This window comes from Phocoena phocoena, chromosome 13 (assembly GCF_963924675.1).
Source record: "Phocoena phocoena chromosome 13, mPhoPho1.1, whole genome shotgun sequence".
Classification (NCBI taxonomy): domain Eukaryota; kingdom Metazoa; phylum Chordata; class Mammalia; order Artiodactyla; family Phocoenidae; genus Phocoena; species Phocoena phocoena.
The window spans coordinates 41,022,432-41,047,124 of record NC_089231.1 but is presented as its reverse complement, the minus strand read 5'-3'; the positions used below and the strand labels follow the sequence as shown (position 1 = coordinate 41,047,124).

Genomic DNA, 24,693 nt, shown 5'->3' with positions numbered 1-24,693 from the left:
CGCTTCATCTACAGTCAAGGGCCACAGAGAGACAGTCTGTGTTTCAGGTGTGAGAAATGGCAAGACAAAGGCTATAATCCCTTCCAAATTATACATCTAAGTAACCAGTTGTCCTATCTCCCCTGAGAGCACTGCTTTGAGAAAAGTATGTCAGATCATATGCCTTCCGTAAAATGTTGGATATTTTCTGTACGTTAAATTTGGGTGTAGTATTCAAATCTATTAAAAGAATTACACACTCAAATTTCTAAACTTTTTTGAAAAAGTTTAGGCACACTCTGTGTTTGGCATTCAAAGAGTATTTTCAACAGCATACTAGGTAGGTACTTTCAAAGATATAAATGTTAACATAACCTAAATGAGGACACAAAGAAAAGACAGGAGAAATTCGAGGTGGGGAGACGTAAATAGCCACTTGGAATAATGGTCTTTGCGGGTCTGGCAGTTCCCCAACCAAAGCATACAATCTAAAAGGAACCTAAGTTTATTTATACCTGCTGAGGATTTACTCTACCTAGTGATTAAGCCTCCAGACACACTAGATAAGTTTAGTAAAGCTTTAAGGCCTCAAGGTTTGCATTTCCTTAACTTTCTTATTTCCTGTCCTTGGTTCTGCATGAAAAAACTCATCTCCCCACAGTTCCAAGAAACAATTCCAAAAATAAATGTAGTCATTTGCTTGAGCCAGGACGTTATGTCCCCATTTTTCTTTCCAAAGCCTACAGGACATACAAGTCACTCTTAAAGTCTGTCCACTAGCACAGCAGATGCAAGCTCCACATTTGCTCCCTAAGTAGAGTCTGTGTTTGGCAAAGCTGCACGTTGTAGATAATGCCCATGAAGAAACTACTAGAAGAGTAACTTATAGTAAAAAGCACTAAAAAAATCCTTAGGGTTTGTTTAGCACAATTTATGTAGTACTTCATTCAGAAGAAGTAAAATTCTATTCATTAAGCAATGTATGTAAAAGTGATTTGAACACTAAGCATTAAAGCAATACACAATTGCTGGGGATTCTGACGTGAGAATGGCCAGCCTGTACCTTGCTCAGTCTGGAGCTAATTCCTTCCAGAGCCATATGTCAACTGAAAAAAATGCACAACTTAAAAGTTGAGAATTATGTTTTATTTAGCAGACAAAACGGAGGACTTAAGAGGACTTATTTCTCAGATAGCTCGGAGGGACTGATCCGAAGAGGTAAGGGAGGAACCAAGATACGTAGGAGTTTTTACAACAAAAACCAGGGAGTCGGAACATCAAAAGATAACTGTAAATTAAAGAAAACCAGATATCTCAAGTTAAGGGATTTAGCGCGTTATGTGTATGGGAAAATGCAAGAGTCTGAGCTCACTGAAATCCTTCCTTTGATACGCTATCTAGGGCCAGTATCCTGTGCTTCTCATCCTGAGTCTGTTCAGGGTCCATCATTGGGGCTGGCTGCAGCGGCTGTTGGTGGGCATCCTGTTTCCACCCTCAGTTTCCTCAGAGCTTACCGTCGGGGCAGCTGTAATGTGATGGCTTGATGGCTGCAACATCCTTTGTTTACTGAGATGGGAGGCAACATTTTTCACTGACACATAGAGGATGAATAGTATTGCCTTGTGGCCCCTTCTTGACAAAACTAAGGTAGTGTGATGAAGTAGGAAGAGTACAGACCTTGCAGTCAGATTTAGGTTCAAATGTAATGTTCACACAATAACTAGCTCTGGGACCTCTCTGAGTCTACATGCCCTCATTTGGATAAGCCAGTTGTCATCTGGGACTTCCTATCCTCTTGGGGGAATCAGATCAAGTTGGTGGGAACCAATGTGTAAGTCTAACCCCTACCCACCAGCTTTGGGGATTCTTGGGGGTTATTTGTCTGGTTCCAACAGTAGACTGCTGTGTTCTCTTTTTCCCCTTTATCAGATTGTGAGTGCCTCCTCACCAGTGTCCACCAGAGAATCCACTCACACTGAGTGTCTAGTAACTTCACTGCAGGTTTGCGGTTGGCAAGGACCGGTAGGCCTGGGCAGCGGGGCGGAAGCACATGGCCCTTTTCATCTCTGCAGCAACCTCTGTCTTACTTTTCCCTTCTTTCATCCCTCACATAGGCCTCCAGATTGTTTCCTAGAAACTGCAAATATTTTCCCTCTCACTAGGCAAAAAGATTTAGCTCTCTTTTGTCCCTGTTCCAAACTTTCATTCTCAAATACATCAAGCTGCTTGCAGAACAAATGGCCTGCAGAAGGTAGTCAAGGTTATACAGAGAAAAAAGGGAGTTTTCCATTATCTTTTTAAAATAGTAATACCTACTTTGCTCCTTTCCAAGATTTGTTTGAATTTTTGATATAAGAACGTAAAATACTTTGCACATAGTAAATGCATGATAAATGATGATGATGTTTCTGTATTAGGTAGCCAGTGTTTTGTAGTAACTGTACTTCTCTGGATATCACGTATCACAATTATAGTAATTATTTTTGCCATCATATTTTAATGTCCACCTCCCCCATAAGATTATAAATTCCCTGAGGACAGAAACGATTTCTGTCTTGTTTCCCACTGTGTCCCAATGCCTCACACAGGGCCTGGCCCACATAGTTAACTCTTCACTGCATTCATGGATAGATGAATGAATGAATGGAAAGATGTTATGTGTGGAGGACGTTTCTCTTTCTTTAGAGTTAGTGACATTACAAGAAGTGACAGAGCAGGTGAGGGATGGAGAAGGCATGTAAGATGTTCTCGGAATGTTGTGAGCTCTGTAAGAGTTTGGAAAATTTAGCAGAGACTCCATTGTTTCTCTCTGCATTTTCTCCTCTCCCCACAGCATATAGTCTCCTTCCTATTCTTATTGGGTTTATTAGTCTCCCTGAAGCTGAAAAGCAGACAAAATATTTGTTTCTCAACCTCCATTTTGCCTCAGTCACACAAACCATGATCATTAGGTTTTTCAGACTAGTCTGGGAAAACCTATCTTCCCCATAGTTTATGTGAAATAGTTGGGTTTTTTCCTTAATATTTTTCTGTGGCAGATCATTTGCTTTTTAGCTACCTTGTGGGATCACCTAATAATCTAACTTTAATATTCCAGCATTTTCTGAACAGGAAAATGGGTTCTGTGCTGTAATGAAGCTTTTAAATTAACTTTAGGAACATAACTCGTTCCTCTACTGCAAAGTTGCCTCTATCCACAGTGACAGCACGTTGCAAAGCAGAGACGCTGGATTTACAGTTACCCTCCTCTGTGGGCCTTCTTTTCTCATCTGAAAATGAGGAGTCTGGCCTAAGGAAATGGATTTCAAACAGTAGCGCAGGATGGAGCCTGAGTGGGCTGGGATCTGCCCTCCTCCTGCCAGAGCAACTCCCTATTATCTGTTTGAAATGCTTGGCTCCAGTTGAGGAATTAATTTGAAGAAAAGAGTCCATGGCAAAAATAAAAATCAGCAAGTTGGGGAACAGACTCTTCTATAATCCAAAGTGAAGAAAATTAAATCACCCACTAAGTATTTTCTGAGTCTGAAGTGCTATGTTAGTAGGACTGTCAGATTAAAAAAAGGATATGCAGTTAACTTTCAACTTTAGATAATAATAAATAATTTTTTCATATGTGTATATCCTATAGAATATTTGAGACATATGTGTGTATATATATGTATAGATATATACGTATCTTTCAATTTATTTGCTAAATCTGGTAACCTTATATACTAGGCTTATAACACCATTCGAGAATGGGGGGTGAGCACCATACGTTAAGAACACAAAGGCTTTATAAATAAACTTGAATATTTTTGCTGTTTATCTATTATTATTTTTTGTTGTTGTTTTTTCTTTTTTTCTAATTTTTATTTTATATTGGAGTATAGGGTTTACCTCCTAATTTACCCCTCCCCCACCCACCACCTTTCCCCTTTGGTAACCATAAGTTTGCTTTCTAAGTCTGTGAGTCTGTTTCTGTTCTGTAAATACGTTCATTTGTATCATTTTTTAGATTCCACATATAAGAGATATCATATGGTATTTGTCTTTCTCTTTCTGACTCACTTCACTTAGTGTGATAATCTCTAGGCCCATCCATGTTGCTGCAAATGGCATTATTTCATTCTTTTTTATGGCTGAGTGATATTCCATTGTATATATGTACCACGTCTTCTTTATCCATTCCTCTGTCGATGGGCACTTAGGTTGCTTCCATGTCTTGGCTATTGTAAATAGTGCTGCAATTATTATTATTATTAGTCAGTATGGACCTTGAAAATTCATTGCATTACTTCATTGCCTCGCCTCATGCTGGAGCACACACTCTGGCAATTCCATCTGCCAGCCAGTTGGCCTGGCTCCTCCTAAGTCTAACTTTTAAAGTGTTCTGTTTACAAAAGGCTCTAAAGCATTGCCTGAGAAACTAGCCACTTTCTCACCTTCATCTCTGCCTTACTTTGTTATATCATACAGGGTCCTCACCCCACCCCACTCCAAGGCTACTTCCTATGACCTTACTACTTCTGGAATTTCTTTCTCATTTAAAAATTGAAATCAATGGGAAATAGCGTTCAGTATACAGAATTAACTTAACAGCAAATATACCTAGGGGACATCTATGCCATGGAGTTGGAAATTCTGGTTCAGTGCCCTGCACGTGAACAGCACTCATAAGCTCTAATGGTGTAGTACTATAGTTGTACTCAGATTGGCTGTTAACACTGATAAAATTTATACTTACAAGAGAGCAAAACCACGTTAAATTCTAAAATGTTACTTTCCCTAATGAACATTTGCACACAATACTTACATGCGTGTACACTATCATTTGTTTCCATGTGTTAGAGACTTCATTTCTAAAAACTGGAGGAGAATCTTTTCAAATAAATTGTATGTAAGCCATAATTAATGTGAATACATCCATCCAGGCAAAACACTGTAAGGTATACATTTCCATTTGGTTTTTTTTTTTTTTTTTTTGTGGTACGCGGGCCTCTCACCGCTGCGGCCTCTCCCGTTGCGGAGCACAGGCTCCGGACGCGCAGGCTCAGCGGCCATGGCTCACGGGCCCAGCCGCTCCGCGGCAAGTGGGATCCTCCCGGACCGGGGCACGAACCCGTGTCCCCTACATCGGCAGGCAGACTCTCAACCACTGCGCCACCAGGGAAGCCCCTCCATTTGGTTTTATAGTAAGCAGTTGTCACCAAGTGGGGAATTGAATTGTGTTCCATAGCCATTGTGTCATGGATCTTCAAATGAAGTCACAGTTAAGGGAAGAAGAATGAAAGATTATATAGACAGAATTGAACTCCAGGTTCTAAAACCACTAGACTGGACAGAGAAGATGGAGACAGCTTTATAAAGGTAAAAGTCTGAGTATTCTGAAATTTAAGGCTTCCTTTCAATGCCTTGAGCTTCTTGGTATTAAAAAACATTTGCTGTATCCCTGAAACTAACACAACATTGTAAATCAACTATACTTCAATTAAAAAAAATTGCCCACATGCTCCTGAGCTATTCATTGCACATTTACAATAAGAATATTATGAACTTTCAAAAATATTCATAGTACATTTTTGCGAAAAACACAGCAGATCAACCACATTGCTTGAATATAGGTCTTGTTTGAAAGTAGTGTTAGAAAATTCAGTAGTAAATTTTGAAAAATTAAAAATAATCTGGTTTTAGAAATGACAAAATTTGGAAAAATGATTCTCTACTTGTTCCTCCTATAATTTGATCTTCCTACTTTGTCAAACATCCTCAGTTTTGCCAAGAAGGGCGTAACTTACCACAGGCGACATGTCTCACTTTCTTTGGCTTGGGAAGAAATTAGCTCTATTCAAAACTGGGGAGTAGAAAAAATTAATTTGTATTCATTTTAAACAGTTGTATAGTGAAAGTATTAGTATTTGAAGACTATTTGGCTTCTTTGAAAATATTAAGAGTTATCCAAAATTGACCATTTGGGGCTTAGCTGAAATAGGACTCTATGTTTTTTAAGACTATCTTACTCATCAAAGCACTAGCATTTATTAGGGAGATTGAGTCAGATTGTACCTACGAAAGTTATCTAAGTTCACAGCCACAAACAGCATACAGTTTAAAATTTTAAATGATCTATGTGTGCAAAATTATTTTGTGAAATAAACATGAAACTTCACTTACTTAGGTGAATTTTTAATTATTTCTTCTAAGATGGTCTGTTGTTCTTCACCCTGTCTCCCCGTCTCTTAAATATATACTTGAAGCCATCAGCGCAGAAGTGAATGATTTTTTTCATTTTATTTCTAAGCAGTTTCTCTTAGCAACAACTGACACATCAGTGTCACTGTCCTCCCTCTTACAGAACATATACCAAAGGCTACTCAGAGAGGAAGACTCCCAGTTCTTAGCTGTGAGTTCCACTGCCAGTGCTTCTAGGTCAAATCCTCCAAAGCTTTTTAGTCTTTCCCCATCCCCAATTCATCCTGTGTACTTACTTTCAGGTTAATATTCTGTAAGCACTGCTTGCCTTATTTAACTCCTATGCACAAGAATCTTCCCACAGCTCCTTTTTTTCTCCTCTATGAAGTATAAGCCCCCTGAATGGCCTGCAGTCAGTTGTAACTCTCCCTGCTTTCATTTATTCTAGGCACTAGTGGTACTGTTACTGAACCAAACTTAGTCCGCTTGCCCATAAGCAGTAAAACCAATCTACCGTCACCAGGTTGTGGTGAAGGAAAGTGCAGGATTTATTGCAGGAGCCAAACAAGAAGTGTGGGTAACTCATGCTCAAAAAAAAAAAAAAAAAACCCAAAATCCCCGATGGGATTCAGGGAAGAATTTTTAAAGGCAAGGTGAGGAAGGGGAGTCACAGGCTGTATGATCAACTCGTGCACAGTTCTCTGATTGGTCGACGGTGAGGTAACAGGGTGGTGTTGTGTCACGCGTTAACATTATCAATTCTCAGGTTCTAGCCAGTCTGGGGGCTACGTGCTCATGGTCATCTTGTAGTTAACTTCTTCCATTTGATGAGGGTTTTGGTGTCTGTAAAACAACTCAGGAATATGCATCAGATACTGTTATCTTTGTACTTCAGAGAGGAACTAAAGATTCTGTGACTGCCATATGGCTGATTTACTGTTTAAATTGTTACCAGTTCTCCTGGTCTTACTGCTCTTTTTGTCACCACATGTTCACATCCTTTCAATCATTAATTCTTGAGCCAGCCTTCTGTGACTCAGGGGAGGCCTGGGACGCTACAGCTTTTCTACAAACAAGAGACAGGCAGAGAATATGGTGGGAGGGGTCTGTCCTGGGAAGGCCCAATGGAGTCCTGCATGGTTACAGTACTAATGAACATCGCGGATATGGTGTGTGGCTTCACGACACTGATCGTCTTATGAGTGATACAGACACCAAAAACAATTTCATAAAATATTTTATGACTATAATTGTGATAACTGTTGCACAAGTAAATTAGGAGGGCATTATGAAAGAGTTAGCTAGGGGGTATTAGAGAAATTAGGAAAGGGTACCCTGGTGTAGTGTTGCAAATGGGAGCTGGCCAGGATTGGGTCTGAGAGGGGTTAGGATGTGCAAGGGGAAGAGAAGAGAGAATATTCCGGGGAAAGGAATCAACCGAAAGGAAGGCCCAGAGGTCTGTGTGACTACAGTGCAGAGAGTGGGCAGAGCGACGTGGGCTTAGGCTGAACCTAGGAGCCAGATTGCTCAGGACCTACAAAGGCATTTAAAGGCTTTGGACTTAAACTGAAGTCAGTGGGAAGTCCATCCTGCATTTACTTGCCGTTTTCCAAAATGCATCTTAGTTTACTACAGAGGCCATTAGACACAACAGGTGTGTCTACTAGATTAGCTCATGTAACCCGAGCTGTCATAATAGAAGCACAACATCTAAACCAAGGAAGGCGCACAGTACAGCCTCGGCTAGTGAGGAGGGTAACCCAGACCTCAGAAATGAAACAGCGCGGTGTGTCTGCTTCTTTCAAAACAAAGGTGTCCACATTGATTGTTTGCCATTCAAAACGTATGGTTTACTAACAACCCAGACTACCAAGCAAACCACGCTAAGCCTGGACACCTTTTTGATGATGAGTCTGTCACCCTCCTTTAGCTCCTCTCTCTCCTGTTCCCTCTTTATTCTCTCCTTCTAGCTGCTGTCCTGGTCTGCCGAATCCCTCCCCTCTACAGTTAGGGGTCTACTGTGTCTGTGGGGGGAAAACATTTGACAGTAAGAACTGCTGATCTAATAATAGTGCCCTTATATCTAGGGTTTTGTGCAGTGTTCACAGTCCTGGGAGGGTCCTGGTTCCGAGAGCCCAGAGCCGTGTGTGGCACATTAATGAAGGATTAGTACAGGATGCTATGCCGGAGAAAGTTTTCCTGATCAAGTTTCCAAATAACTCCTGACAAGTTTTGCAGAGAAAAGCTGCATAATTAGCTTGAACTTTTTGAACTAAAAAACACCTGCCTCTGATTCTGTGGGCTTAGGATATAGCAGCCTCTATATTAAAAATAAACACGTTTTCATACTTCTAAGTGACATATTTAAAAGCTAAAAATGACCGTTAATTTTTTCCTTTCTGTTTGGAGGCGAGAGGTTCGGTTCTCTTTTTATTGGTCGCCATCACAAAGAGTCTTCCCTCTACATGCCTCCATAAAATACTGGCATAATCCTAAAGTTCGGATGAATAAAGGCACATCAAACTTGAAAAAGCTCTGTCATTTCAAGGTCTCATTAGCTTGGCTACTTTGCAGACTATGAATGGACCTTAGGAAACAATAACTCAATTTCAAAACATTTTCAGACAAATGGAGCCACAGGGCAATGACTTGCTGGCTTGGAAGGACTTCTGTGACACTCACTTGTGAACTTTGAGGTTCTCATCCTTCATTCCCCCTCCCTTCCATAACACCCCCTATTCATTTCTTGATAGGAGTTCTCTAGAGAGTTTTTACACTCAAGGGACTGGCTCAAAGAAGTATATCTGTAAAGCAGAAGAGAGAAAAAGTGTCATGACCTTGTGAAGGCAGTTGTGCTGAAACGCATCTCTAACCAGGACCCAAGAATTTTACATTTTTGACTTTGCTACTTCACTGTGCAGCCTTGGACCACTATCATTTGACTTCTGACTGAGTGTCATTGTTCTCACCAAGTGACACCATAAAGTGGAGAAACAGTAGTACAGACATATACTGCAAATGGGAAAGTCATGAGGGGGAACTTCTTGGTCTGAATCCTTGATTTACACACTGTTTTTGTTTGCCCCTGAAATGTTGTGCAGGCTCTGACTTCTTTTATTTGAAATGGTCTGACTTTATGTAACTGTCTAAGTGACAGAACTGAGGCACTGCGCGTTTCAAGCCTAATAATGTAACAGCTCACAGCTGGAAGGGAGCATCTCTGAGATGGATTTCTATGCTGTGTGAGCTCAGAGGATACTGTTGGTCACATGTAGTAAACTTCCTAAGTCCCAAAATCCCTTTCAAAAGCTTTTTGGAGCTTTTTAAAAAGACAGTTTTTAGTAGTTATTTCTCTCAGTGCCTAATCATTTCCAGGTAGTAGTTTAGGTTCATTAAGTCTTTGAAGTCACTAAGGTGCTTTTAAATGCATCACTGCCCCCGCGCGTTGAATGACAGTGAAATGGTGGGGCCTGGTCTCTGTGCCCAGAACATCAGGAAATGGCTTGAGTGCCCTTCAGCAAAAGCCTTTGTTCAAAAAGAACTGCTTGTTCAGTCCAGGATACTGAGCCCACTGCTCATTACCCTTTGCTACGTTCTCACAAGGGTCAGGGAGACTTGTTTCCATAAATGCAGACACTGAAGCGTGAATCTGGAACACTTGCTTTCAGTATTCACAGATTCACAGGGTAGACACAGTGATGCATCACAAGAGTCACGTTTATAACCTCAAAAGTGTGTCCACCGTGGTATTAATGCTATTTCGATAAAAACATTTTGTTCAGTTCTTACTTTGCATCACTGACTGTTTCTAGTGCTGTGTCTGTGCAGTGGGGGGTACTTTGATGTATGGGCATAGTGAGTCAGAGAAGCACAGTGTGTGTGTGTGTGTGTGTGTGTGTGTGTGTGTTTTATTTGTTCCTTTTACAAGCACTAACGGGGGATTATGATTCAAAAATTAACTGTGTTTTCTGGTTCTCTGGGCAGGTCTGTTTTCTACATAATTATATCGTATATCACTTTGTCCTTTATATTATCATAAGAATAGCATAACGTAATAAAAGGATGTGCTCTTTTAATTAGGTTAATGTAATTCATTGTGGTACTGACTTGGGGATCATAAAGTTCCCAGTAGCAGGCATCTCATTTTCACAGCCTTTGGTTAACTAGCTACTTTCATGTTTCAGAATATTCTGTTATAAGCAGGGTATTCTGTCATCCGGGTGAGTTTTGATAAGTGGTAGATTGGGGGGTCCAATGATTCTCCTATTGTGATAGTCTTATGTATGATTGTGTATTTTAATAATCTGAAAATATTCTTCATTTAGTAAAATATTTACCTCTATTACATTTGACTGTATTAATTAAGCAATCAAAGCTAATTCGATGTATTAATATAGATGGGATCAGAGTGTAACCTGGTTAATTACAATTAGGAAGCCCTTGAGATTGAAAGGGCTTGTGTCCATGGATTCCCCCACTAACCCTCTGGAGTGGACTATTCCTAGAACGTAGCTAATATAGTGACTCCTATGTAAGCCATCTAGGTGAGTTCAAGAATTACTGAGGGCAAATTACTCAAATTTAAGTTTGTATTTTATGATGGCATTAGCAAATGCTCAATAAATCTTGGTCCAAAGGATGTGGCAGTAGGATGAAGAGACTAAAAGCTAGTAATGAAAGTCAATCAGATAAACCTGTTTAAAGTTTAAATTTCAGCTCTTCAAAATCTCTAAGCCGGGCTTCCCTGGTGGCGCAGTGGTTGAGGGTCCGCCTGCCGATGCAGGGGACGCGGGTTCGTGCCCCGGTCCGGGAAGTTCCCACATGCTGCGGAGCGTCTGGGCCCGTGAGCCATGGCCGCTGAGCCTGCGCGTCTGGAGCCTGTGCTCCTCAACGGGAGAAGCCACAACAGTGAGAGGCCCGCGTACCGCAAAAAAAAAAAATCTCTAAGCCTCTCTTTCCTCATCTATAAAATGGGGATAATAATGCCTCCAGACTTGAGGATTAAAAAAGATCATGAAAATTAGGAATTAACACAAGTAGGGCTCAATAAATGAATAAATGATATTTCAGAACTAGTGGAGTCTAAGGTGGAACAGGGAGGGAGAACAGCATGATGTCTGGGTATATGGCCTCTAGAGAGATTCCTGAAGTACAAATCCTGGTCTGCGGCTACCAGCAACGTGACCTTGTAGAAGTTTTTTAATCTTTCTCAACTGTGTTAGGTCTTTATGGCTGCTGTAACAAATTTTCACAAATGACTGGGTTAATTAAAACAACACAAGTGTACTACCTTACAGTTCTGGAGGCACAGGTGTCCAAAACGGGTCTGACTGTCTAAAATCGAGATGTCAGCAGGTTACTTCCTGTCTGGAAAGGAAGAAACCATTTCCTTGCCTTTTCTAGCTTCTAGAGTCTGCCTACATTCCTTGGTTTGTGGGCCTTTCCTCTGTCTTCAAAGTGTCTCTCCTTTCCTTTAAAGGACTCATAATTCCATTGAGCTCACCCAGATATTGCAGGATAACCTCCCCATCTCAAGATCCTTAATCAAATCTGCAAAGTGCCTTTTGCCATAAAGTAACATATTCACAAATTCTGGGGATTAGGATGTGGGCATCCTTGAGGGGCCATTATTCTATCTACCTCATCAACCTTGCTTTTCCCATCTATAAAAAAGGGTAGAGACTTCCCTGATGGCACAGTGGTTAAGAATCTGCCTGCCAATGCAGGGGACACGGGTTCGAGCCCTGGTTCGGGAAGATCCCGCATGCCATGGAGCAACTAAGCCCGTGCACTACAACTACTGAGCCTGTGCTCTAGAGCCCACGAGCCACAACTACTGAGCCCGTGTGCTGCAACTACTGAAGCCCACGTGCCTAGAGCCTGTGCTCCACAACAAAAGAAGCCACCACAATGAGAAGCCCGCCACCGTAACAAAGAATAGCCCCCGCTCACTGCAACTAGAGAAAGCCCACGCACAGCAAAGAATACACAATGCAGCCATAAATAAATAAATAACAGGGTAGTATAATATGACCTATCTCAGAGTTACGATAAAAAATAAATCGGATAATTCATGGAAAATGCTAAGTTCAGAGCCTACCCACACATAGTAAGCACTTAATAAATGTTAACTATTATTGTTATTATTATCAGTGAATGAATCTCAGAGTCCCTTCCTGCTACATAACCCAGGCATTCATGCCTCTGCTTCAACAAGATGATTCAGAGGCCCTGCCTGATTCCAGCCAGAAAAGAAGGCGCCTTCCCACCAGCTATTCTTCCCCACTGAGATTCTTGGCCACTACCAGCTTAGAGCCATGGCTCTCTCAAGAAACAGAGATCTCTTGCAGACGTTCCTTAATTTCAAATAAAATTCTCTTCAACAGAAGAGACATAACTAAGAGCATTATAATTCACAGAAGCAGATCCAGAAGCAAGAAATAAGGGCTGCCTCTGTTTCTTCTCTTTCCATTTTATACTCCTGTCGTACCAGTCAAGCCTCATCTCAGGGAAAGGACCCTGGTGTTCAAAATGCCATTGTTTGCTCCTGGGGATCTTGCAGCCATAACTTTTGGCTGTTCCTACACGCTGTCTGCTTCTTCTCCATGTGGCCTATTTAATGTTGGCCTGAACCTTCATTAACCCCATATACTTGGCTGTGCTTTTATTGGATAACAATCATCAAAGTCCCTACAATGTCATTGCTGTTTTCTGAGTTGTTTTATATCAGCCTGAGATAGTCTCCATTGACAGAATTTGAGTGGGGAAAGGAAAAAATAGCATGATATTCGTTAATTAAATCAATTCATTAACAATGAACCCATGGTTAGCCTCTGTTCCACTTTTTACCGACACATTAAACTAGATTGAAAAGTTGCTGAATGTGGGTTCCCTTAAGTTCTCATTTTAAATGAAAACAAAATAGTTCTTCCTGCCATTATAGAATTCTTGAGACTTACCCTTTAAAAACACTTTGTTCGGCTACAAATAAGTTTTCAGAGACATCTAGAAGAATGAGTAGGGAGGAAAGGGATTTCTTTTTAATTTAGTAAACATTCCCTATGATCTGTTCATACCCCTTATGGACTGTACTTGAAACTCCGTTTTCTTCTTATGCTTTGTTATTGGTTCTGAATCCACATGTACATAGTGATGGTCAGATTGACATTCTCCCACCTATCTTAGCCCTCTTCTACCATTTTCCCTCCCACCTTCCTTATCTCAAAAGAAAGTTTTTTCATGTGGCTTCTGAAGTATATCATCCAAACCTGACCTCCCCAGAAAGCATCCAAGAGCCATGGTTATTTCCTCTTCCCAGTCAATCAAAATTGCCATCCCCTCACTGTGTTTATCTTAATACACAACCAAGCATTAAGAAGAAAGCAACTAAATTAATTAAGGTGAATTTTCTGATTCTCCCAAGGAAATTTGCATTTTTAAGGCCATAAAGCTAATGTTTTTCTTTCTTCTCCCCCAACTTTATTGAGATATAATTGACAAATAAAATTATAATATATATAAAGTATACAGCATGAAGATTTTTTTTTATAAATTTATTTACTCTATTTATTTACCTTTGGCTGCATTGGGTGTTCGTTGCTGCACGTGGGCTTTCTCTAGTTGCGGTGAGCGGGGGCTACTCTTCGTTGCAGTGCACAGGCTTCTCATTGTGGTGGCTTCAGTAGTTGTGGCACACGGCCTCAGTAGTTGTGGCACGCAGGCTCTAGAGTGCAGGCTCAGTACTTTTGGCTCACGGGCTTAGTTGCTCCAAGGCGTGTAGGATCTTCCCAGACCAGGGCTCGAACCCATGTCCCCTGCATTGGTAGGTGGCTTCTTAACCACTGCGCCACCAGGGAAGTCCCACAGCATGATGATTTCACACTGTGAAATGACTCCCACAATCAAGTTAATTAGCACATCCATCACCTCACATATTTACTTTTTTTTGATGAAAACACTTAAGATCTACTCTCTTAATAAATTTCAAGTTTAAAACACAGTGTTATTAACTACAGTCACCATGCTGTACATTAGATCCTTAGAACTTATTCATCATATAACTCTGTTTTCTTTTCCCACTGTCCCTGCCTTGGTCTTTCTTTCTCAAGCTAAGAACTGTCTGTTTTGTTGCTGGGAATCTTATTCCCTAATACACATAAAAATGCAGAAAGTGATTAAAGGAGCAGAGTTAAGGAAAGGAAAAGAAAGGGCAAGAAGGGAAGTCTGGATCAGAGAAAGAGGGAATCAAATGGAAAGAGGAGAGATGGAAGAAAACAATGGGGGGATGAAGAGGATACAGGCATTTTATGATACGCAAGTCTCTTTCCTTAGCAAAACTGTGTCATCGCACAGCCCATTGACTCCATCCTGCCCAGCTCCCCTTGGCATCCACTATGTATATCCTCAGTTATGCTTTAGTCCATTTCAGTGTGTGTATGTGTGGGCAACGTCCCACCACCACTACCCGCAGGAAAAAAAGAGCTGTTCCCTTGAATCTTATTTCATACAATTCCATTTTGATCTTTCTTAAGAAGCCCAGTGTACTCTAGTACACTGGTCAGAGATGTCTGGTTTTAAGCCCTAAATTGATCACCTGGGCAATTACTTAATCTCTCTGAAGCTCAGTTTCCACACCAGATGGGAAGAGTAAATACACCAACATTATGGTGTCCTTCATAGTGCTTGGTACCTAATATGTTTTTGTAAAATAGTTAATTGTTTTATATAGTATTGTGGAAGTTATTATTATTATTATAACTATTACTATTTCTTCTCCCAGAAAAAGTCAGATTTTCTCGTCCTCTCACAGAAAACAATTTACTCACCTGCCTCTCCCTTTTCCACCTCTCCAAACTCAGCACTCCCTAACCCGAAAAAAATAAATGGAAAATTTAAAGCATGCATGCCTCCCTGGCTTACATCTGGATGCTCAATGCTCTGCCCTACACTTTTATTCTCACTTTCTTTTTCCCAATTCTCCTCATGGAAATCGCACTCCTAGAAGTCCAGATAACAGCTAGCCCATGGTCGGTGGCAGCCCCAGTTGTGTTTTGTTGCCTCAGCACATTAGACACGGACAAGAGAGGACCTATTTCTTTCTCCTACTCTTTTTAAGATCTTCCAAAACAGAAGGTGAGTTAGAATCCTTTCAAGCACCAGGAGTCATGTCGGTAATGTCCTAAAGCACTCTGCATTTCCAGATGCGAGTTTCTACCTGACACTTGAGTACTGACTTTGTATATCTGGCACCTTGGTTTCTACCACTTGAGGAGCTCATCACCGTCTTCCCCGCATCATCATGGCTCCACCTTGATTTCTTTCATGTTTTCCTCACCTGAGGAGGCCACCACGAGCCTCTTGCCCTCTCCCCTGGGCAGTTGCTCTGTGGATGCATCTACTGGCTGCTCCCTTTAACTAATGGTTAGTGTTCCCTATAAAGTAAAGCTACTTTTGATTCTCATTAAATCCTGGCTTTCTTCCCCTAAACCAGTCCATGCAAGCACTTATAATTCCTTTATTTATGTATCCAGGGACGTGAGCATTTTGGTGGAGTGAGGATCCACATCTTTTATCAAATTATTGAAAGGGGCTAAAACTTAAAAGAAATTATGGACTGGTTGGCATTGCATTGCTAATACCTCTTCATTGAGAAGCTAAATTAACTCAGTCACTTGAAAAAAATTTTGAACTGCATCTTTAAATTTTTCCAAATTATTTTCCTTACATAAATGTGTGTGTGTGTATATTATATATATATATATATATACACACACACACACATTTTTACATATGCAAGTAAAATAATATATACTATATATACTATTGTATATTTTATATATATATATATATAATATACAGTATAATCCTACTATAATGAGATAAGTCAGGCTTAAAAATCCAAAACTCAAAAACTTGGGGTCTGGGCTTCCCTGGTGGCGCAGTGGTTGAGAATCCGCCTGCCAATGCAGGGACATGGGTTCAAGCCCTGGTCCGGGAAGATCCCACCTGCCGCAGAGCAGCTAAGCCCGTGCGCCACAACTGCTGAGCCTATGCTCTAGAGCCCGCGAGCCACAACTACTGAGCCCACGTGCCACAATTACTGAAGCCCACACTACTAGAGCCTGTGCTCTGCAACAAGAGAAGCCACCACAGTGAGAAGCTCATGCACCTCCACAAAGGGTAGCCCCCACTCACCACAACTAGAGAAAGCCCATGCGCAGCAATGAAGACCCAATGCAGCCAAAAATAAAAATTAATTAATTTTTTAAAAATACATTAAAAAAAACTTGGGGTGTTATTATTGCAAGATTAATGAAAAATTATCTTGTAATTATGGGGGGAGGGGAATTTTCATTTTAAATTTATTAGATATGTAGGGAAAAGAAACAGACCTATGTTTATGAACAGCGATATCCCACACTGAATGGAGAAGGTTCCAAACTCTCAGAAGGCAGTCATTTCCTAACAAACACCTGACCCCCAAAAGTTAAGAATTTGGCAATCCCGGTAGGAGAACAGGGAAGACTCTTGCTCCAGTGTTAAGGTCAGCCACGGTTCCCCCATGACCAAGTGGGCCTATACACGTAACACTACTGCTCTTGAGAAATACAGGTGCACATACACAACCATTGTCCCAAAGGCACATCATACTGGATGAAACATGGTTCTCTAAAAAAATCTTAGGTCCTAGTGCAGTGCTAAAGGCAGCAGTATAGACGACCCTCTCCCTGTGGTTGTTTTCCCCTAGGGATCTTTGAGGTCCTTTTGATGAAGCTCTTAGGCAGGGCTCCCAAGTCCTTCAGAGACTTTCTAATAACTTTGAACCTCACGTGACAAGAGTCCAAATTTTTATCATCTTCCTTCCAAAAGGCTCCCTTTTCCCATACCAAGTTGCTCCCAGCCCAGTTCTGCAATCTTTAAACCCTGACTAATAGGAGGTGATACCAGCTCCTCTTGACCAGAAGTCCTAGCCTCGTACCAAGCCAAATGAAGTCAAACAAAACCAAATGACCTTAAATATCTTGTACCCTCTGACCCCGGAACAGCAGGTTCCTTCCTGACTTGAAAGTACGACTGATAGTAGTTCTTTCCAGCTAAAAATGGTTTTCTCACTTTTTAATGGCATTTTCTGTTTCTTAAAGTTTGCCTCATTACGTACCCGTATCAATGTACGTATCTGTTTACGTCTGTGTGCGTTCCCTGAAGAATTAATTATCTTCTCCCTGGACTCAAAGTACATTTTAAAGTGGGTCTTACAAGCTAGAGAAACATATTACAAAGCAACATAAGAATTCCAATCTAATGTTGTGCAAATAAGTTCAATGATCAAACTCAACTGGCATCATATTTCTAGTTCAAATCTGGGTAGGTATCAGGAGTGGCTATGGTTCATTTTCAAAGTGCAAATGCTCCACCTCAGCCCCAGATTCAGTAGATCCAGGTAGTATTTGTATTTTTTGTAAAGTCTCCAGGTTGGTGTGATGGGCAGCCACAGCTGAGAATCACTATGGTGGACACTTCTGAGGAAAGATCAAATCCCTGATAATAAGTCCAGCTGGTCGTGACACTAAAATAGTGAACTTATGCCCTTCATCTCCCAAAAACAAAACTCAAGTTCCAAAAGCAGAAGTTGATGTTCAAAGTAAAAGGCAAAGCCAGAACCCCATTATAGCCATTTATTTTAGTGACAGCATTTTCCTACTTTCAGGAGCTCATCTAGATAAAAGACTAAGAGATAAAAGCAAATGCAATTATATTTTGCCCCAGGAAAGAGCTCTGAATACTTTTTTATTATATTGCCAGAGATTAGGACAAGAATGTAAATCTGAGAAAGTCCTACTAGAGGCTTCTTTCATTAACAGAAATGGAAACAGGCATTTATACGCCACCAATAAATCAATTAAAGGAGGAAAGGAGCTTGAAATGGCCTTCATTGCACTTATTAACTTTGGGGATTACAGCAGTTGGTGATGGCTAGACCCTGCATCTTCCTGTCATCCACCTGGAGCAAATGGATGGAAATAAAGCCTGGGAAGAGTCTCATCACACTAAACATGAAATCTGCAAGTCTTGTGTTTGCTAAAGTGGAGCAGAAGCAAAGCAGAGCCAGACTTTTCTAAAAACATTGTCGGCTTTTGTGGATTTAAAATGTGAGAGTGTGAATCAGTGTGTGAGTTGGTGTGTTTATATGTGTCTGGGTTTACATAAATCCTGACGCTGGGAATTATTTTAATCTCTATGATAATTTCCAGTACAACGATGTTTTAAAATGGGAGGATTCCATTAAGAAGTAGCATTCAGAGGAATTTCTCAGTGACCTTTGAGAGTGATGTGGACCCTTCCTCTCTAAGCTCCTTTTGGACTGTTAATCACCAACTTCTGTCAACTTCTTTTCAGTTTATCAGTTTCAGAAAATCTTCATTTGCGTTGAACAGTGGCAGCTGGAATAAGATTACTGGCAATTAGAATCCAAACTAGCTGAGGAATTTCAAAATTAAAGGCAAAAAAAAAAAAAAAAAAAAAAAGGATTCAATTTCCTGCCCTGACAGACAATACTTTGTTTTTGGGGCAGCCACTTCACCTGCCTAGTGTCAAGTTCTTCAGCTAGAATTTGAGAGTAATAATAGCTCTTCAACTTCCTCACCAGGTATAGGGAAAAGCATTTTATAATCTTCAGAAAGTTATACAAATGGAAGACACCATTAGTTTAAGCTTCTACCTTTAAAATGTCTTACATATCATGTGTAATAGAAATGTCTGTTTATTACTGATGATGTTGGATTATAGACGTGTCGTGAAGGATGTGATGTTTCAGTGTGAACTTCTCACTATGCCAAAATAAAATGCACTTTTTCCAATACTCTGTGCCTCACATTTGGATTTTATTCTTTATTTCTTGCTGGTTCCCACACTGTTCTACTCTGTTATTTCACCCCTCCCCCCTATATAGAGGCTAAGAGGTGGAGCCCTCCCTATCCAGCTTTCAGCCTCTTTTAATGACTGTGCTGGAAGAAGGGTGACTTGGTAACCTCACCTCCTACAAACTCATTGTGCCATGAGTTCAGCAGAATGTTTTCTAATATATGTGAAGTGCTGCGGGCAAGCAAAAGCCGAGGTCCTCTCCTCTGCTGTTCTCCACGTGACCTGCCAATCACCAAGTCCTATCAGATGTGCCCTAAATCTCTCTCAAGTCAGTCCTTTAGCATAAGATATATTAGTTTCACTCCTGAATCACGGAAGTATCCAGCTAACTGGACTCTTCCATCACTCATGGGTTTCTATCCCCTACCCTCCTGCCTACCCAAATCTTTTCTCCACTCGACATGCTGGAGCAATCTTGCCAAAACCTAAATCTGTGTACATCAATTCCCTGCTAAAACCTTGGATGGTACCCAGCCTCCTGTAGGAAAGTCCTATACTGTCTAGACTTGACAAATAAGGCTTTGTAGATCAGATGCCTGTTCGCCTCTCACTTGCACTCAGCAATACTGAACTATTCCCAGTTGCCAAATGCACCATATACCCTTTCTCAAGCTCCATGCTTTTTTTTAGTGATTCTTTCTAACTATAATTGCCATCTCTCCACCCTCTTCTATCTGGAACATTCCTATTCATCCTTTAAAACTCTGCTCCAGAGTCACCCTTTCTTTGATGTCTCTTTTGAATCTTCCCAGATATAAACTACTATATCTAGCAGTACACACCAAATTATAATTATTTGTTAGAATAATTTGTTTCCCCTTCTGGACTGTGAGCTTCTTAAGGGCAAGGATCATGTCTTACTCATCTTTGGATCTCAAGAAGCTAACAGTGGTCTGACCAGTTATAGCTATATTATAAATATTCCTTAAGTGAATGAAAGGATGGATTCTCATAAGTGAAAACAATACACACCCTGTGTAATCTGTGGGACTGAGTGCTAGTAAAAGAAACATCTGACGGGGCTCACCCCTTATTTATCATTGTTAGTTCATTTTATACTTTTGACATTTCTGCAATCTTCTGGTAAAACTCTAAGTTAAGCATCTCATCTACGTGAAGGAGCAACAGACACTGACAAAATCAGGCCTGTTGGTGAGCCACGCACCTTGTGATATTAGTATTGTCATAGATGGGTTATTTTCCCCTTCATCTCCTCCATATGACTCTGGGCAGCTGTCCTTATACTGAAATTCACGAAAAGCCAAGCTTCTTGACAATTTCAGAAGCGAAGTTGCTGTCTGTAAAGCTCTTCCTCCTTCCTCTACTGAAATTTTTGCTCTTCTTTCTTTCTAAAACGATGAGAATATAGTCAGACATTGTGTATCCCAAGACCCACTGATCAGAGTTAAATCGGAAACTAAGGAGCCCACCGTGGTGCTTTTTGCCTATTTGATTTATGAGCTCACCGTGTCCATGAGTCCCTCTGTGGAATCAGTGTAAACTGAAAACTGGCATGCCTCCATTTTTACTATTATGACTGCAATCGATGGGGAATAAATGAATATTCTCCATTTTATCTAACAGCACCGCTTCCCAGAAAACTCTGGGGGGAAAATGAGAGGTGTGCTATTTTTCCTTATATATTCGTAATCATTTTCCAGGCTTTCCATTATTTTACACCACTGAGTTTGTTCTTTCTTTTCCTCATAAGGTACACATTTTACTTAGAAGTGAGAGTTAATACCTATTGTGTAACTAATGGTTGTTCTTTTATGAGTTAATTAACCAAAACAGTGATGAATAGACCAAAAGGTGACATCCATATAGTTTGCGTGTATTTCAACCTCTGTTTCATAAGACAAGATTTTACTGTAAAATGCATGGTTCCAGATTATTTTAAAAATATAAATTGGTTTCTCTCATTTCAAATAATTAATTTCTGAAACTAATACAATTGGAATTTCACTCTTCTATGAGTCAGTTTTTGAAAATATAATTGAAAGTCCGTTTGGGGGAAAGAAATCTTATTTTTCTTTTCTCTCTCTTTCCTCTTTTTCTTCTGTTTTATTCTTTTGTTCAGTTAATGGTAACTGGACATAGTATCTGTTGACTGGATTTGGCTAGACACTGTGAAGAATTTAAAATTTTCAGTTACTGCCCCTAAAAACCTTACAGAGACAAACAAAAAGTTAACTAAAAGAAGAGATGTCACAGACAGTACCAAGTGAGTAGTAAGGGCAGTAACTCTGCAAGTTCACAAGCCAGTCTTTACCTCCCTGACATTTTCTTTTTTTTTTTTAACATCTTTATTGGAGTATAATTGCTTTACAGTGGTGTGTTAGTTTCTGCTTTATAACAAAGTGAATCAGCTATACGTATACATATATCCCCATATATCCTCCCTCTTGCATCTCCCTCCCACCCACCCTATCCCACCCCTCTAGGTGGACACAAAGCACCGAGCTGATCTCCCTGTGCTATGCAGCTGCTTCCCACTAGCTATCTACCTTACATTTGGTAGTGTATATAAGTCCATGCCTCTCTCTCACTTTGTCCCAGCTTACTCTTCCCACTCCCCTGCTCCCTGACATTTTCAATCATAGCTTTCCAGCCTGCCATCCTTTGTGATTTATTTATAATGGTTCTTCTCATCTCAGTCCAACATATAGACAGATGCAGGAACATATCCTGTTTCTATCCCCTATCTCTATACTGCTTCAGCTCTACTTCTGAGCTCTTGAAATAAAAATTGGAAGCTCTTCCCAGACTAGTTTGTGAATGTCAGATTATTATCTGCCCACTTCCTCTGGAGGAAAGGAGATGTGTTACGTGATTCAGGGGGGGTGTGTTTTTCTCCTGATCTATATATATCAACCATACCTACACATTTAAAATCTCATAAAAAGAAAGTATTGGACTGTGTTCAGCACTGCATCGTTACCAAGTTGAGGAAGCTTCATTAACAACTCTGTGTTTTTCCAGTTATTATTGAAGCCTGACCTTGGTTATATTACCACCCATTGTGAATGGATACACACTCTTAACTCTGTAAACTAAGGCTGTTCCGTGCCCTTCTTTCCTTTCCTAGCAGTAGGCAAATAATCCTTAACTCATAGAAGCAACTGGAGAGGCTGTTTGACCAGTTTGTCTGACATCACATTTTGTTTCTCCACCAATTTTCTTCTTTTAGTCCCCAGTGAGTCATCATCTTTTGAGCAGTCTTCTGCAAGCACAGCGGGCCCTCCATATCTGTGGGGTCCACACTGAGGACTCAACCAACTCCCCATCAAAGGCAGATCCAGGGGACCAACCGTACATCACTGTTTTATATAAGGGACTTGAGCATGTGAGGATTTTGGTATTGGGGAAGCAGGGGAGAGGCTGGAACCAATCCCCTGTGGATACCAAAGGAGGATTGTAGTTCCCTTAAATTTACCCCCAGGTAATCGGCCTCTCTCACATTCACATATCTTTCTTTACACTTCTACGGCTGTAGTTGCCTCGTTGTGTTTTCATTGCTTTTATGCTTCTGTATCTCACTACTAGAGTGTAAGTGCCTTGAGGGCAGGAACTGTGACTTCATCACTGTTGTATACCCAGAGCTTAGTTTGGTTCCTGGAGTGTAGAAGGCACTCTATAAACATTTGTTAAGTGAATGCTCTCCAACTCCATCAACCTATAAAACACGTATATTTAGCCCCAAACCCTCTATCGGGCTAAACAACATTTCCATCAACTTTCCCATTATTTTCTTTTTCCTTAAGTCAAATTTTAATTAAAAAAATTTTTTTTAATTCTCCATTTTAACTGTTGGTGTTTTCATAGTATTTTTTAAGTAGTTCTGTTGCAGACGATAGTATGATTAAGTAGAGAGAGGTGAACCTAACCACTTTGCCTGAAATTATTATGTATAGAAAAACAGTTGCAGGTTCCAGACACTTAAAGTAGAAATGAACATTTAGGAAATGACCTTCTTCTAAATTGAGGTTTTGGGTGTACACAGGACAAGCTGTAACAGAATGTATTGGAAAGCAGACTGGTCTTGGAGTACACAAGTCTATGCTATTTCCCTTACTATGTCCATGAGACTCTCAATCTCATCATTTCTTGAATAGGATCTGTAATATCTACTCTATATTATTCATAGGTATTCCCAAAATTGAAAGAGGAACTCTATGTGAAATGCATCACCTAACAGATGGTAGAGGGTTGTATTCCATTATAGCACAAGGTGATCTGCTATTGTAGTTATTTGTACATTAGAAAATAAAAATTTTACACCCCCTTCCACAACTACAATATTACATATGGAAAATATGTACAACCATTTAAGTTAGTCAAAGTAAAGCTATTCTTTTTACAGACACAGTTTTAAGTAGTTGGTGTCTACGTCTGTGGCATGACCATAGCAAGTGTGTTTATGTAGAAATGGCTGTTTGCCTTATTAACATGGGGCTAATACACATTGTAACCATTTTGTCTCATAGAATGATTGAAGATAGTGGGAAAAGAGGAAATACCATGGCAGAAAGAAGACAGCTGTTTGCAGAGATGAGTAAGTATGGAACTTTGAAGGAACACCCTTGAATACTCATGGAAGGCTGGAAACAACCACTTAATCCTTATGACATTTGTACTTTTCCCTAAAATCCTAAAGTCTTTACATAAAATGTATGTTTAGGCGTTTCTGCCTCCTCTTGAGTAAGAATTAAATTAGACAGTGAATCATCATAATTTGTTACTAAGACTGTATATCTTATATGAAAGGAAAAGGTTCGTGGACCTGAATGTATATATACATACACAGATGCTTAATAAACACTATTTAGTGTTGGCATTAATACAATCCACTAAACGTCAAAGTCTGTGTTCATTTCCCTGTACTACCGCAGGGTCTGGCACATTGCAGGAAATAGATTAAAAGTTTGAAATGAATCACTGAATGTCTTACCCACAAAACAGTATCATATGTTCATATGGGAAAGAGGAGTCAGGTGTGATTACCAGACCAAGCTATAAGCTGTCATTTGAACTTCATGCAACGGGGGACAAGCTGTCCTACAAACTAGTTTCTAAAAAGTGAAAAGGAAAACAAAGGTTTAAAAGAGCTTGGAGGTGACCTGCTATGCAAGGAAAACCAAACCAAGACTATATTTACTGTCTCCAATGGAGAACTCATTAAATAAAGATTGTTGGTTTATGTAAATGCAAGGTTGCTGTGTAAGTAATTGGGTGGTAGTATCTCCTTCTAGACCATTTTTCTTATTCATAAGGAAGAAGAACTTGACATTGGGGGGAGAACACACATCTCAAATTAAATGTTATAAAGAAAAAAGTATGATTCTCTTATGGGCTTTTTATCTCTCCTTCCCTGCGGAAGGAATGAGGGTGAGCAGAGGTGAGTCGTAAGCCTTTTACTTGGGGAAGCCAAGAGGCAAAATTAGGCTTCTACTGAAGATTGAAACTGATTGGCAAGAATGAGGGTCAGAGCAGATAAAGGAAAGCCCCAGACAATAAGATTCACATTTTCCTTTATCATTTCCCAATAATCTGGAGGCACCAAGACAGCATTAGAACTAACAAAGAGGAAGGAAAATTAAAATTGATGTGGAGAATCTCAAT

General features: G+C 40.2%; 1 protein-coding gene across 18 annotated transcripts in view; it reads left to right on the top strand.

The window, feature by feature from the left end:
* Positions 1-24,693, top strand: part of DTNA (dystrobrevin alpha) — a 288,661-nt gene that overhangs the window by 128,516 nt on the left and 135,452 nt on the right. For 17 of the 18 annotated variants that reach the window (XM_065889317.1, XM_065889325.1, XM_065889324.1 and 14 more), the window contains exon 1: positions 23,560-23,626. In XM_065889317.1, the coding sequence (XP_065745389.1) occupies positions 23,560-23,626 (67 nt within the window). Of the gene's footprint in view, positions 1-23,558; positions 23,627-24,693 lie in introns of those variants that run through there. The other variant, XM_065889316.1, reaches the window with a different exon arrangement.